This window comes from Oncorhynchus keta, chromosome 4 (genome assembly GCF_023373465.1).
Source record: "Oncorhynchus keta strain PuntledgeMale-10-30-2019 chromosome 4, Oket_V2, whole genome shotgun sequence".
NCBI classification, from domain to species: domain Eukaryota; kingdom Metazoa; phylum Chordata; class Actinopteri; order Salmoniformes; family Salmonidae; genus Oncorhynchus; species Oncorhynchus keta.
The window spans coordinates 82841460-82856802 of NC_068424.1; the positions used below are offsets into that span (position 1 = coordinate 82841460).

General features: G+C 50.6%; 1 protein-coding gene and 1 long non-coding RNA gene across 3 annotated transcripts in view; both read right to left on the reverse strand.

Annotated features, from left to right (window-relative positions):
* Nucleotides 1-3909: 3909 nt before the first annotated feature.
* LOC127929684 (uncharacterized) lies at nucleotides 3910-11263 on the reverse strand. 2 transcript variants are annotated; one of them, XR_008135785.1, is made up of 5 exons: nucleotides 11233-11263; nucleotides 9907-9960; nucleotides 9693-9746; nucleotides 9407-9440; nucleotides 3910-4307 (listed from the first exon to the last, which is right to left on the reverse strand). It is a non-coding gene; the product is annotated as an uncharacterized LOC127929684 (long non-coding RNA). The 2 variants fall into 2 exon arrangements; XR_008135781.1 differs by lacking the exons at nucleotides 9907-9960; nucleotides 11233-11263 and having other exon boundaries at nucleotides 9693-9776.
* Nucleotides 11264-12738: 1475 nt separating this feature from the next.
* Nucleotides 12739-15343, reverse strand: part of LOC118381083 (catenin alpha-1-like) — a 270529-nt gene continuing 267924 nt past the window's right edge. The window contains 2 exon segments of the mRNA XM_052517805.1: nucleotides 12739-13588; nucleotides 14052-14264. Coding sequence (XP_052373765.1) covers nucleotides 13511-13588; nucleotides 14052-14264 — 291 coding nt within the window. The 3' untranslated portion in view covers nucleotides 12739-13510.

Below are 15343 nucleotides of genomic sequence, written 5' to 3' on the forward strand. Positions count from 1 at the left end.
CATCACAGCTAACACTTCCACATGACCTTCCACTGCTTTAACTAATTCATGGGGAAAGCTTCTCACTAGTTCTCACCCCTTCTCCTCCTCTACCACCTCCCCTTCTCCTCCTCCACCACCTCCCCCTCCACTACCCCTTCTCCTCCTCCACCACCTCCCCCTCTCCTCCTCTACCAACCCCTTCTCCCCTCCAACACCTCCCCCTCCTCTCTCCACTACCCCTCTCCTCCTCTACCACCTCCCTCCTCCCTCCACTACCCCTCTCCTCCTCTACCACCTCCCCTCCTCCCTCCACTACCCCTCTCCTCCTCTACCACCTCCCCTCCTCCCTCCACTAGACCCTCTCCTCCTCCACCACCCACCCCTCCTCCACTACCCTTCTCCTCCTCCACCACCTCCCTCCACTACCCTGTCTCCTCCTCCACCACCTCCCCTCCACTACCCCTCTCCTCCTCCACCTCCCCCTCCACTACCCCTCTCCTCCTCCACCACCTCCTCCACTACCCCTTCTCCTCCTCCACCACCTCCCCTCCTCCCTCCACTACCCCCTCTCCTCCTCTACCACCCACCCATTCTCCTCCTCCACCACCTCCCCCTCCTCCCTCCACTACCCCTGCTCCTCCTCCACCACCAGCAGCCCTCCACTACCCCTCTCCAAAAAAAAACCACCCACCCCTTTCCTCCTCTACCACCCACCCCTTCTCCTCCTCCACCTCCCCTCCTCCTCCCTCCACTACCCCTTCTCCTCCCTCCACCACCTCCCCCTCCTCCCTCCACTACCCCTCTCCTCCTACCACCCACCCCTTCTCCTCCCCTCCACCACCTCCTCCTCCCTCCACTACCCCTTCTCCTCCTCTACCACCTCCCCTCCACTACCCCTTCTCCTCCTCCACCACCTCCCCCTCCACTACCCCTTCTCCTGTTGTCTCCTGATCTACCACCCACCCCTTCTCCTCCTCCACCACCTCCCCCTCCTCCCTCTACCACCCACCCCTTCTCCTCCTCCACCACCTCCCCCTCCTCCCTCCACCACCTCCCCCTCCTCCCTCCACTACCCTTCTCCTCCTCCACCACCACCTCCCCTCCACTACCCCTCTCCTCCTCCACCACCTCCCCTCCACTACCCCTCTCCTCCTCCACCACCTCCCCTCCTCCACCACCTCCCCCTCCTCCCTCCACTACCTCTCTCCTCCTCCACCACCTCCCCTTCTCCCTCCACTACCCCTTCTCCTCCTCCACCACCTCCCCTCCTCCTCTACCACCCACCCCTTCTCCTCCTCCACCACCTCCCCCTCCACTACCCCTCTCCTCCTCTACCACCTCCCCCTCCTCTCCACTACCCCTCTCCTCCTCTACCACCTCCCTTCTCCCTCCACTACCTCTCTCCTCCTCTACCACCTCCCCTCCTCCCTCCACTACCTCTCTCCTCTACCACCCACCTCCCCTCCCCTCCATTACCTCTCTCCCTCCACCCCTCTCTCCTCCACACCCCTCTCCTCCTCTACCACCCACCCCTTCTCCACCACCACCCCTTCTCCCTCCACTACCTCTCTCCTCCTCTACCACCTCCCCCTCCTCCCTCCACTACCGCTCTCCTCTACCACCCACCTCCCCCTCCCCTCCATCACCTCTCTCCCTCCACCCCCTCTCTCCTCCACCCCCTCTCAGCAGCAGAGCTAGGAGGAGGAATATTGATCAGACTATCTAGCTGCTTAGCCCCTGGGCAGTGGCCCAAACGACAACCCTATAAAGTTCTGCTCAGACGTAGTGCACTATATAGGGAAGAGGGTTAAGGGTGGCATTTAGGATGCACAGCGGTCTCATTGATAGTTGATGGAGCCCGGACGCCCTGGTGAACAAAGTTATTCTATTCACCAAACCCCCTTTACAGCCTGGTCTATTCACCAGACCCCCTCTACAGCCTGGTCTATTCACCAGACCCCCTCTACAGCCTGGTCTATTCACCAGACCCCCTCCACAGCCTAGTCTATTCACCAGACCCCCTTTACAGCCTAGTCTATTCACCAGACCCCCTCTACAGCCTGGTCTATTCACCAGACCCCCTCTACAGCCTAGTCTATTCACCAGACCCCCTCTACAGCCTGGTCTATTCACCAGACCCCCTCTACAGCCTAGTCTATTCACCAGACCCCTCTACAGCCTGGTCTATTCACCAGACCCCTCCAGAACCCTCTACAGCCTAGTCTATTCACCAGACCCCCTTTACAGCCTAGTCTATTCACCAGACCCCCTCTACAGCCTGGTCTATTCACCAGACCCCCTCTACAGCCTAGTCTATTCACCAGACCCCCTCTACAGCCTGGTCTATTCACCAAACCCCCTCTACAGCCTAGTCTATTCACCAGACCGCCTCTACAGCCTGGTCTATTCACCAGACCCCCTCTACAGCCTGGTCTATTCACCAAACCCTCTCTACAGCCTGGTCTATTCACCAGGCCCCCTCTACAGCCTGGTCTATTTACCAGGCCCCCTCTACAGCCTGGTCTATTCACCAGACCCCCTCTACAGCCTGGTCTATTCACCAGACCCCCTCCACAGCCTGGTCTATTCACCAGACCCCCTCCACAGCCTGGTCTATTCACCAGACCCCACTTTACAGCCTGGTGTATTCACCAGACCCCCTCTACAGCCTAGTCTATTCACCAGACCCCCTCTACAGCCTAGTCTATTCACCAGACCCCCTCTACAGCCTGGTCTATACACCAGACCCCCTTTACAGCCTGGTCTATTCACCAGACACCCTCTACAGCCTAGTCTATTCACCAGACCCCCTCTACAGCCTAGTCTATTCACCAGACCCCCGTCTATAGCCTGGTCTATTCACCAGACCCCCGTCTATAGCCTGGTCTATTCACCAGACCCCCTCTACAGCCTAGTCTATTCACCAGACCCCCGTCTATAGCCTAGTCTATTCACCAGACCCCCTCTACAGCCTAGTCTATTCACCAGACCCCCGTCTATAGCCTAGTCTATTCACCAGACCCCCTCTACAGCCTGGTCTATTCACCAGACCCCCGTCTACAGCCTAGTCTATTCACCAGACCCCCTCTACAGCCTGGTCTATTCACCAGACCCCCCTCTACAGCCTAGTCTATTCACCAGACCCCCTCTACAGCCTGGTCTATTCACCAGACCCCCTCTACAGCCTGGTCTATTCACCAGACCCCCTTTACAGCCTGGTCTATTCACCAGACCCCTCTACAGCCTAGTCTATTCACCAGACCCCTCTACAGCCTGGTCTATTCACCAGACCCCGTCTATAGCCTAGTCTATTCACCAGACCCCCTCTACAGCCTCGTCTATTCACCAGACCCCCTCTACAGCCTAGTCTATTCACCAGACCCCCTCTACAGCCTAGTCTATTCACCAGACCCCCTCTACAGCCTAGTCTATTCACCAGACCCCCTCTACAGCCTGGTCTATTCACCAGACCCCCTCCAGACCCCCTCTATAGCCTGGTCTATTCACCAGACCCCCTCTATAGCCTGGTCTATTCACCAGACCCCCTCTATAGCCTAGTCTATTCACCAGGCCCCTCCAGACCCCCTCTATAGCCTGGTCTATTCACCAGACCCCTCCAGACCCCCTCTATAGCCTGGTCTATTCACCAGACCCCCTCTATAGCCTGGTCTATTCACCAGACCCCCTCCATAGCCTGGTCTATTCACCAGACCCCCTCCAGACCCCCTCTATAGCCTGGTCTATTCACCAGACCCCCTCTACAGCCTGGTCTATTCACCAGACCCCCTCCACAGCCTAGTCTATTCACCAGACCCCCCTCTACAGCCTGGTCTATTCACCAGACCCCCTCCAGACCCCCTCTATAGCCTGGTCTATTCACCAGACCCCCCTCTACAGCCTGGTCTATTCACCAGACCCCCCTCTACAGCCGAGTCTATTCACCAGACCCCCTCTACAGCCTGGTCTATTCACCAGACCCCCTCCAGACCCCCTCTATAGCCTGGTCTATTCACCAGACCCCCTCCAGACCCCCTCTATAGCCTGGTCTATTCACCAGACCCCCGTCTACAGCCTCACTGACTTATCAAACACTCTTGAGATTGAGCCGGGTGTGTCAGCTCATTTCATGATTTTTATTGACTGTGTGAAGTCCCCTTGTGTTACGTATTAAACCAGAAGGCTGGCAGAGAATGATTGTTCTCCCCGTTAGCTTTGGCTTGCTGAATCCAGTGAGGCACGCAAAACCTCATCCAGACTACTCTTTAAAACCTGGGGGGGGGTAACGACAGGGAAGACAAGACCTCATCCAGACTACTATTTAATACCTGGGGGGTAACGACAGGGCAGACAAGACCTCATCCAGACTACTATTTAAAACCTGGGGGGTAACGACAGGGAAGACAAGACCTCATCCAGACTACTCTTTAAAACCTGGGGGGTAACGACAGGGAAGACAAGACCTCATCCAGACTACTATTTAAAACCTGGGGGTAACGACAGGAAGACAAGACCTCATCCAGACTACTCTTTAAAACCTGGGGGGTTAACGACAGGGAAGACAAGACCTCATCCAGACTACTATTTAAAACCTGGGGGTAACGACAGGGAAGACAAGACCTCATCCAGACTACTCTTTAAAACCTGGGGGGGGGTAACGACAGGGAAGACAAGACCTCATCCAGACTACTATTTAAAACCTGGGGGGTAACGACAGGAAGACAAGGCCTCATCCAGACTACTCTTTAAAACCTGGGGGGTTAACGACAGGGAAGACAAGACCTCATCCAGACTACTCTTTAAAACCTGGGGGGAGGGGGTAACGACAGGGAAGACAAGACCTCATCCAGACTACTCTTTAAAACCTGGGGGGGGGTAACGACAGGGAAGACAAGACCTCATCCAGACTACTATTTAAAACCTGGGGGGTAACGACAGGGAAGACAAGACCTCATCCAGACTACTCTTTAAAACCTGGGGGGTAACGACAGGGAAGACAAGACCTCATCCAGACTACTATTTAAAACCTGGGGGGGGGGTAACGACAGGGAAGACAAGACCTCATCCAGACTACTATTTAAAACCTGGGGGGTAACGACAGGGAAGACAAGACCTCATCCAGACTACTCTTTAAAACCTGGGGGGGGTAACGACAGGAAGACAAGACCTCATCCAGACTACTCTTTAAAACCTGGGGGTAACGACAGGGAAGACAAGACCTCATCCAGACTACTATTTAAAACCTGGGGGGTAACGACAGGGAAGACAAGACCTCATCCAGACTACTCTTTAAAACCTGGGGGGTAACGACAGGGAAGACAAGACCTCATCCAGACTACTATTTAAAACCTGGGGGTAACGACAGGAAGACAAGACCTCATCCAGACTACTCTTTAAAACCTGGGGGGTAACGACAGGGAAGACAAGACCTCATCCAGACTACTCTTTAAAACCTGGGGGTAACGACAGGGAAGACAAGACCTCATCCAGACTACTCTTTAAAACCTGGGGGTAACAACAGGGAAGACAAGACCTCATCCAGACTACTCTTTAAAACCTGGGGGTAACGACAGGGAAGACAAGACCTCATCCAGACTACTCTTTAAAACCTGGGGGGTAACGACAGGGAAGACAAGACCTCATCCAGACTACTCTTTAAAACCTGGGGGTAATGACAGGGAAGACAAGACCTCATCCAGACTACTCTTTAAAACCTGGGGGGTAACGACAGGAAGACAAGACCTCATCCAGACTACTCTTTAAAACCTGGGGGGTAACGGCAGGGAAGACAAGACCTCATCCAGACTACTCTTTAAAACCTGGGGGTAACGACAGGAAGACAAGACCTCATCCAGACTACTATTTAAAACCTGGGGGGTAACGACAGGGAAGACAAGACCTCATCCAGACTACTATTTAAAACCTGGGGGGGTAACGACAGGGAAGACAAGACCTCATCCAGACTACTCTTTAAAACCTGGGGGGTAACGACAGGGAAGACAAGACCTCATCCAGACTACTCTTTAAAACCTGGGGGGTAACGACAGGGAAGACAAGACCTCATCCAGACTACTCTTTAAAACCTGGGGGTAATGACAGGGAAGACAAGACCTCATCCAGACTACTCTTTAAAACCTGGGGGAGTAACGACAGGGAAGACAAGACCTCATCCAGACTACTCTTTAAAACCTGGGGGGTAACGACAGGAAGACAAGACCTCATCCAGACTACTATTTAAAACCTGGGGGGTAACGACAGGGAAGACAAGGCCTCATCCAGACTACTATTTAAAACCTGGGGGGGGGGTAACGACAGGGAAGACAAGACCTCATCCAGACTACTCTTTAAAACCTGGGGGTAACGACAGGGAAGACAAGACCTCATCCAGACTACTATTTAAAACCTGGGGGGGACAGGGAAGACAAGACCTCATCCAGACTACTCTTTAAAACCTGGGGGGTAACGACAGGGAAGACAAGACCTCATCCAGACTACTCTTTAAAACCTGGGGGGTAACGACAGGGAAGACAAGACCTCATCCAGACTACTCTTTAAAACCTGGGGTAACGACAGGAAGACAAGACCTCATCCAGACTACTCTTTAAAACCTGGGGGAGGTAACGACAGGAAGACAAGACCTCATCCAGTCTACTCTTTAAAACCTGGGGGGGTAACGACAGGGAAGACAAGACCTCATCCAGACTACTCTTTAAAACCTGGGGGGTAACGACAGGGAAGACAAGACCTCATCCAGACTACTCTTTAAAACCTGGGGGTTAACGACAGGGAAGACAAGACCTCATCCAGACTACTCTTTAAAACCTGGGGGGTAACGACAGGGAAGACAAGACCTCATCCAGACTACTATTTAAAACCTGGGGGGTAACGACAGGGAAGACAAGACCTCATCCAGACTACTCTTTAAAACCTGGGGGTAACGACAGGGAAGACAAGACCTCATCCAGACTACTCTTTAAAACCTGGGGGGGTAACGACAGGGAAGACAAGACCTCATCCAGACTACTATTTAAAACCTGGGGGTAACGACAGGAAGACAAGACCTCATCCAGACTACTATTTAAAACCTGGGGGGTAACGACAGGAAGACAAGACCTCATCCAGACTACTCTTTAAAACCTGTGTGGGGGGGGTAACGACAGGAAGACAAGACCTCATCCAGACTACTCTTTAAAACCTGGGGGTAACGACAGGGAAGACAAGACCTCATCCAGACTACTCTTTAAAACCTGGGGGTAACGACAGGGAAGACAAGACCTCATCCAGACTACTCTTTAAAACCTGGGGGGTAACGACAGGGAAGACAAGACCTCATCCAGCCTACTCTTTAAAACCTGGGGGTAACGACAGGGAAGACAAGACCTCATCCAGACTACTCTTTAAAACCTGGGGGTAACGACAGGGAAGACAAGACCTCATCCAGACTACTCTTTAAAACCTGGGGGGGGTAATGACAGGGAAGACAAGACCTCATCCAGACTACTCTTTAAAACCTGGGGGGTAACGACAGGGAAGACAAGACCTCATCCAGACTACTCTTTAAAACCTGGGGGTAACGACAGGGAAGACAAGACCTCATCCAGACTACTCTTTAAAACCTGGGGGTAACGACAGGGAAGACAAGACCTCATCCAGACTACTATTTAAAACCTGGGGGGTAACGACAGGGAAGACAAGACCTCATCCAGACTACTCTTTAAAACCTGGGGGTTAACGACAGGGAAGACAAGACCTCATCCAGACTACTATTTAAAACCTGGGGGTAACGACAGGGAAGACAAGACCTCATCCAGACTACTCTTTAAAACCTGGGGGGGTAACGACAGGGAAGACAAGACCTCATCCAGACTACTATTTAAAACCTGGGGGTAACGACAGGGAAGACAAGACCTCATCCAGACTACTCTTTAAAACCTGGGGGTTAACGACAGGGAAGACAAGACCTCATCCAGACTACTCTTTAAAACCTGGGGGAGGGGGTAACGACAGGGAAGACAAGACCTCATCCAGACTACTCTTTAAAACCTGGGGGGTAACGACAGGGAAGACAAGACCTCATCCAGACTACTATTTAAAACCTGGGGGGTAACGACAGGGAAGACAAGACCTCATCCAGACTACTCTTTAAAACCTGGGGGGTAACGACAGGGAAGACAAGACCTCATCCAGACTACTATTTAAAACCTGGGGGGGGTGGGGTAACGACAGGGAAGACAAGACCTCATCCAGACTACTATTTAAAACCTGGGGGGTAACGACAGGGAAGACAAGACCTCATCCAGACTACTCTTTAAAACCTGGGGGGTAACGACAGGGAAGACAAGACCTCATCCAGACTACTCTTTAAAACCTGGGGGTAACGACAGGGAAGACAAGACCTCATCCAGACTACTATTTAAAACCTGGGGGGTAACGACAGGGAAGACAAGACCTCATCCAGACTACTCTTTAAAACCTGGGGGCAACGACAGGGAAGACAAGACCTCATCCAGACTACTATTTAAAACCTGGGGGTAACGACAGGAAGACAAGACCTCATCCAGACTACTCTTTAAAACCTGGGGGGTAACGACAGGGAAGACAAGACCTCATCCAGACTACTCTTTAAAACCTGGGGGTAACGACAGGGAAGACAAGACCTCATCCAGACTACTCTTTAAAACCTGGGGGTAACGACAGGAAGACAAGACCTCATCCAGACTACTCTTTAAAACCTGGGGGGGGGTAACGACAGGGAAGACAAGACCTCATCCAGACTACTCTTTAAAACCTGGGGGTAACAACAGGGAAGACAAGACCTCATCCAGACTACTCTTTAAAACCTGGGGGGTAACGACAGGGAAGACAAGACCTCATCCAGACTACTCTTTAAAACCTGGGGGTAACGACAGGGAAGACAAGACCTCATCCAGACTACTCTTTAAAACCTGGGGGGGGTAACGACAGGGAAGACAAGACCTCATCCAGACTACTCTTTAAAACCTGGGGGGGGGTAATGACAGGGAAGACAAGACCTCATCCAGACTACTCTTTAAAACCTGGGGGAGTAACGACAGGGAAGACAAGACCTCATCCAGACTACTCTTTAAAACCTGGGGGTAACGACAGGGAAGACAAGACCTCATCCAGACTACTATTTAAAACCTGGGGGGGTAACGACAGGGAAGACAAGACCTCATCCAGACTACTATTTAAAACCTGGGGGGGGTAACGACAGGGAAGACAAGACCTCATCCAGACTACTCTTTAAAACCTGGGGGTAACGACAGGAAGACAAGACCTCATCTAGACTACTATTTAAAACCTGGGGGTAACGACAGGGAAGACAAGACCTCATCCAGACTACTCTTTAAAACCTGGGGGGTAACGACAGGGAAGACAAGACCTCATCCAGACTACTCTTTAAAACCTGGGGGGGGGGGTAACGACAGGGAAGACAAGACCTCATCCAGACTACTCTTTAAAACCTGGGGGTAACGACAGGGAAGACAAGACCTCATCCAGACTACTCTTTAAAACCTGGGGGGTAACGACAAGACCTCATCCAGACTACTATTTAAAACCTGGGGGGTAACGACAGGAAGACAAGACCTCATCCAGACTACTCTTTAAAACCTGGGGGGTAACGACAGGGAAGACAAGACCTCATCCAGACTACTCTTTAAAACCTGGGGGTAACGACAGGAAGACAAGACCTCATCCAGACTACTCTTTAAAACCTGGGGGGGTAACGACAGGGAAGACAAGACCTCATCCAGACTACTCTTTAAAACCTGGGGGTAACGACAGGGACGACAAGACCTCATCCAGACTACTCTTTAAAACCTGTGGGGGGGTAACGACAAGGAAGACAAGACCTCATCCAGACTACTATTTAATACCTGGGGGTAACGACAGGGACGACAAGACCTCATCCAGACTACTATTTAAAACCTGGGGGGGTAACGACAGGGAAGACAAGACCTCATCCGGACTACTATTTAATACCTGGGGGTAACGACAGGGAAAACAAGACCTCATCCAGACTACTATTTAATACCTGGGAGGGGGGTAACGACAGGGACGACAAGACCTCATCCAGACTACTATTTAAAACCTGGGGGTAACGACAGGGAAGACAAGACCTCATCCAGACTACTATTTAAAACCTGGGGGGGGTAACGACAGGGAAGACAAGACCTCATCCGGACTACTATTTAATACCTGGGGGGTAACGACAGGGAAAACAAGACCTCATCCAGACTACTCTTTAATACCTGGGGGAGTAACGACAGGGAAGACAAGACCTCATCCAGACTACTCTTTAAAACCTGGGGGTAACGACAGGGAAGACAAGACCTCATCCAGACTACTCTTTAAAACCTGGGGGTAACGACAGGAAGACAAGACCTCATCCAGACTACTCTTTAAAACCTGGGGGGGGTAATGACAGGGAAGACAAGACCTCATCCAGACTACTCTTTAAAACCTGGGGGTAACGACAGGGAAGACAAGACCTCATCCAGACTACTCTTTAAAACCTGGGGGTAACGACAGGGAAGACAAGACCTCATCCAGACTACTCTTTAAAACCTGGGGGGTAACGACAGGGAAGACAAGACCTCATCCAGACTACTCTTTAAAACCCGGGGGAGGTAACGACAGGGAAGACAAGACCTCATCCAGACTACTCTTTAAAACCTGGGGGTAACGACAGGGAAGACAAGACCTCATCCAGACTACTCTTTAAAACCTGGGGGTAACGAGAGGGAAGACAAGACCTCATCCAGACTACTCTTTAAAACCTGGGGGTAACGACAGGGAAGACAAGACCTCATCCAGACTACTCTTTAAAACCTGGGGGTAACGACAGGGAAGACAAGACCTCATCCAGACTACTCTTTAAAACCTGGGGGTAACGACAGGGAAGACAAGACCTCATCCAGACTACTCTTTAAAACCTGGGGTGGTAACGACAGGGAAGACAAGACCTCATCCAGACTACTATTTAAAACCTGGGGGTAACGATAGGGAAGACAAGACCTCATCCAGACTACTCTTTAAAACCTGGGGGGGGTAACGACAGGGAAGACAAGACCTCATCCAGACTACTCTTTAAAACCTGGGGGTAACGACAGGGAAGACAAGACCTCATCCAGACTACTCTTTAAAACCTGGGGGGTAACGACAGGGAAGACAAGACCTCATCCAGACTACTCTTTAAAACCTGGGGGGTAACGACAGGGACGACAAGACCTCATCCAGACTACTCTTTAAAACCTGTGGGGGGTAACGACAAGGAAGACAAGACCTCATCCAGACTACTATTTAATACCTGGGGGGTAACGACAGGGACGACAAGACCTCATCCAGACTACTATTTAAAACCTGGGGGGTAACGACAGGAAGACAAGACCTCATCCAGACTACTATTTAAAACCTGGGGGTAACGATAGGGAAGACAAGACCTCATCCAGACTACTATTTAATACCTGGGAGGGGGGTAACGACAGGGACAAGACCTCATCCAGACTACTATTTAAAACCTGGGGGGTAACGACAGGGTAGACAAGACCTCATCCAGACTACTATTTAAAACCTGGGGGTAACGACAGGGAAGACAAGACCTCATCCGGACTACTATTTAATACCTGACAGGGAAAACAAGACCTCATCCAGACTACTATTTAATACCTGGGAGGGGGGTAACGACAGGGACGACAAGACCTCATCCAGACTACTATTTAAAACCTGGGGGGGTAAAGACAGGGAAGACAAGACCTCATCCAGACTACTATTTAAAACCTGGGGGGTAACGACAGGGAAGACAAGACCTCATCCGGACTACTATTTAATACCTGGGGGTAACGACAGGAAAACAAGACCTCATCCAGACTACTCTTTAATACCTGGGGGTAACGACAGGGAAGACAAGACCTCATCCAGACTACTCTTTAAAACCTGGGGGTAACGACAGGGAAGACAAGACCTCATCCAGACTACTCTTTAAAACCTGGGGGGTAACGACAGGGAAGACAAGACCTCATCCAGACTACTCTTTAAAACCTGGGGGTAACGACAGGGAAGACGAGACCTCATCCAGACTACTCTTTAAAACCTGGGGGGGGTAACGACAGGGAAGACGAGACCTCATCCAGACTACTCTTTAAAACCTGGGGGTAACGACAGGAAGACAAGACCTCATCCAGACTACTATTTATCCTGCTAACTGTTCCAAATGTCTGAACTGAATTTGCAAAAGGGCGTTTATGTACTCTGCGCCATCTGTCTTGGAAACACCTCACCAAATACTTTTAAACTGGGAGAACTTGTCCCGATTGGTCTTTTTAAAATCACGGATGAAGGATTTTTAATGAACTAAAACATTTACAGTTCCGTATGTCAAAGAGGACAACAGAAACAGATTCACTGAACTTAAAAAAACACTCAATAATGACTATTCACTGTTACTATAGCAATCAGACCCGGGGGTGTGGTCTATGGTGAACATACCACGGCTAAGGGCTGTTCTTAAGCACGACACAACGCAGAGTGCCTAGATACAGCCCTTAGCCGTGGTATATTGGCCGTATACCACAAACCCCCGAGGTGTCTTATTGCTGTACCAATTAGAGCAGTAAAATATATTTATTTTATTTTTCATAACCGTGGTATACGGTCTGATATACAAACAGCTTTCAGCCAATCAGCATTCAGGGTTGAAACCACCCAGTGTATAATAAGTATGAAGTGATACGACACTAAAACATCAAACTTTTATTAGACATCGAAATGGAAAAAAAAAAAAAATCAACTTTTACTTTTTTATTTTTAAACGTAAACAAAGCTTAAAAAACCAAAGCTTCACCAGAGTAATGAGACAATGGAGACTGTTCAGAATGGAAAGACCCATCTGATCTACACTATTATATACGGCACACAGTGGAATACCCTCCAATACCCTCCCACCGGTCATGCAATTGTAAAATATGTTAGAATGTAATTCTATAAAATACACAGGGGCATCTTACATCACAGGTTAGGGGGTAGAGGGTCAGGGGTCAAAAAAAAAAAGATTAGTTGTCTGAATTAAATCTTACAGTATCAATGAAACCATCCTTCTCATACCAACATTGGAATAAAATCAAAACAAGGTATATGGGGGGAAAAAGGCCCTTTTGCTTCGTTTTCCCACTAGAGACGTCATACGGTAGGATAGAAACAGAGCAACCAGAATGCAGTCGTTTGATTGAAACAATAAGACTGTTAAGAGGAGAGAGAGCTCAGTGGTCCACCTTAGTGAGTCTGTATAGAGACTTCAGGTCAAACCAGACAGCTGGACTAGACCAAGGAAAGGAAAGGAGGAATGATTTCCAAACTATTCTTAATCTTATTTTTTATTTTCTCACTCTTTCTATTTTTTTGTGACAAGACAAAAAAAAAAAGATTCTCCAACCATCCAACTGGCTTGCTAACCCCAACCCTGTAGCTCCACCTCCTCTCACCACCCCCTGACCAATGGACTGCTCCATCTCTAGATGCTATCCATGGCTTTGAACTCGCTGAGGGCCTGGACAGGGTTGATGTGCTTCTTTTGGGATGACCTCTTGACCTAAAAAAAAAAAAAAGAAATAGAGAGAAGAGAAGATAGTATTTAAAAAATGTCTGTTTTCATAGAAATGTGTCTTAGATCATTAAATATATATTTTTTTTAAACGACTGGTAATTTACATGAGAAACATATAAAGGCTGGTTTCCCGGATACAGATGAAGCCTAGTCCTGGAATGACACTCCACATCGAAAGGACTATGTTTATCTGTCGATGGACACCGACAAGAAGATTATATATAAGTGATTAAAGCTGGGAATCGTTAGCGGGGGAAAAGACCACGTCCGTTTGAGATTATACAAAGACGATACTTTAAACAACAACTCATTCATGAAAACATTCGTAGCAAATGCTTTCGCTTTCGTCCGTCTGGCGCCGGTCCAAGAATTTCACCTCTCACCTCTCGCGGAGCCGTTCCTCCCTTTTAGAAGACAACAGCTCTTAAAACAACATTATTCCCATTACCTTGTTGTTGGATCCATCTTCCTGTTTCTCTCTCTTGACCAGAGGTTTCTTCTCTGGGGCTTTCATCTTCCAGGAGATAGCAGGCATGTTGAGGGACTGCATGGCCATGGACTTCTGGTACTTAGTGGAGGCCACGTAGCTCGCCTTGACCGTGGACACCACCGTATTCATCAGGTTCTTAGCTGCCTGGATCAGAGACATGGCACTGTCCACCTGGAGGAGAGGAGAGGTAGGGGGGTGAGGAGAGGAGAGGGGAGGAGAGAGAGAGGAGAGGAGAGGGAGAGGTGGGGGGGGAGAGGAGAGGGAGAGAGAGGTAGGGGGGAGAGGGAGAGGAGAGGTAGGGGGAGGAGGAGAGGAGAGGAGAGAGGGTAGGGGGAGAGGAGAGGAGAGGGAGAGAGGGAGAGGTAGGGGGAGAGGAGAGGAGAGGTAGGGGGGGGGGAGAGGAGAGGAGGAGAGGGAGGAGAGGAGAGAGAGGTAGGGGGGAGAGGGGAGGAGAGGAGAGAGAGGTAGGGGGGGGGAGAGAGGAGAGGGAGGGAGAGGAGAGGGGAGGAGAGGAGAGAGAGGTAGGGGGGAGGAGAGAGGAGAGAGAGGTAGGGGGGGGGAGAGGGAGGTAGGGGGAGGAGAGGAGGAGAGAGAGGTAGGGGGGAGAGGAGAGGAGGGAGAGGTAGGGGCAGGGGGAGAGGAGAGGTAGGGGGGGGAGGAGGAGAGAGAGGTAGGGGGAGGAGAGGAGAGAGAGGGAGAGGTAGGGGGGGGAGAGGAGAGGTAGGGGGAGAGGAGAGGAGAGGTAGGGGGATAGAGAGGAGACAAGGGAGGAAGGAAGGGAGGGGAGAGGTAGGGGGAGGAGATAGAGAGGAGACAAGGGAGGAAGGAAGGGAGGGGAGAGGTAGGGGGGGAGATAGAGAGGAGACAAGGTTAGCCAGTGCTTGGGGTAGAAGTTGTCCTCTTAACCACAGCTCTAGGATCAGATAACTTAACCGTGGAATATTATACAGTATAACCATATAGATACATCCCAAAATGACCCCAAGGGGCCCTTGGTCAAAGTAATGCACTATTATAGGCATTAGGGTGCCATTTGGGAGCACATTATATCTGACCCCAGATCAGCAGTTAGAGACAACCTGTATTTTCACCTGTAATGTTTCCCACCACCACCCTCACTGATCAGAGGGACACAGAGTTCATATGATCCTATGTGTCTGGCTTTAGCCAATGTCTCAGGAAAACGTCCCAAATTCCCTATATCGTGCACTACTGTTGACTCGGGCACAAAGGTTAAAGGGCCTCTAAGG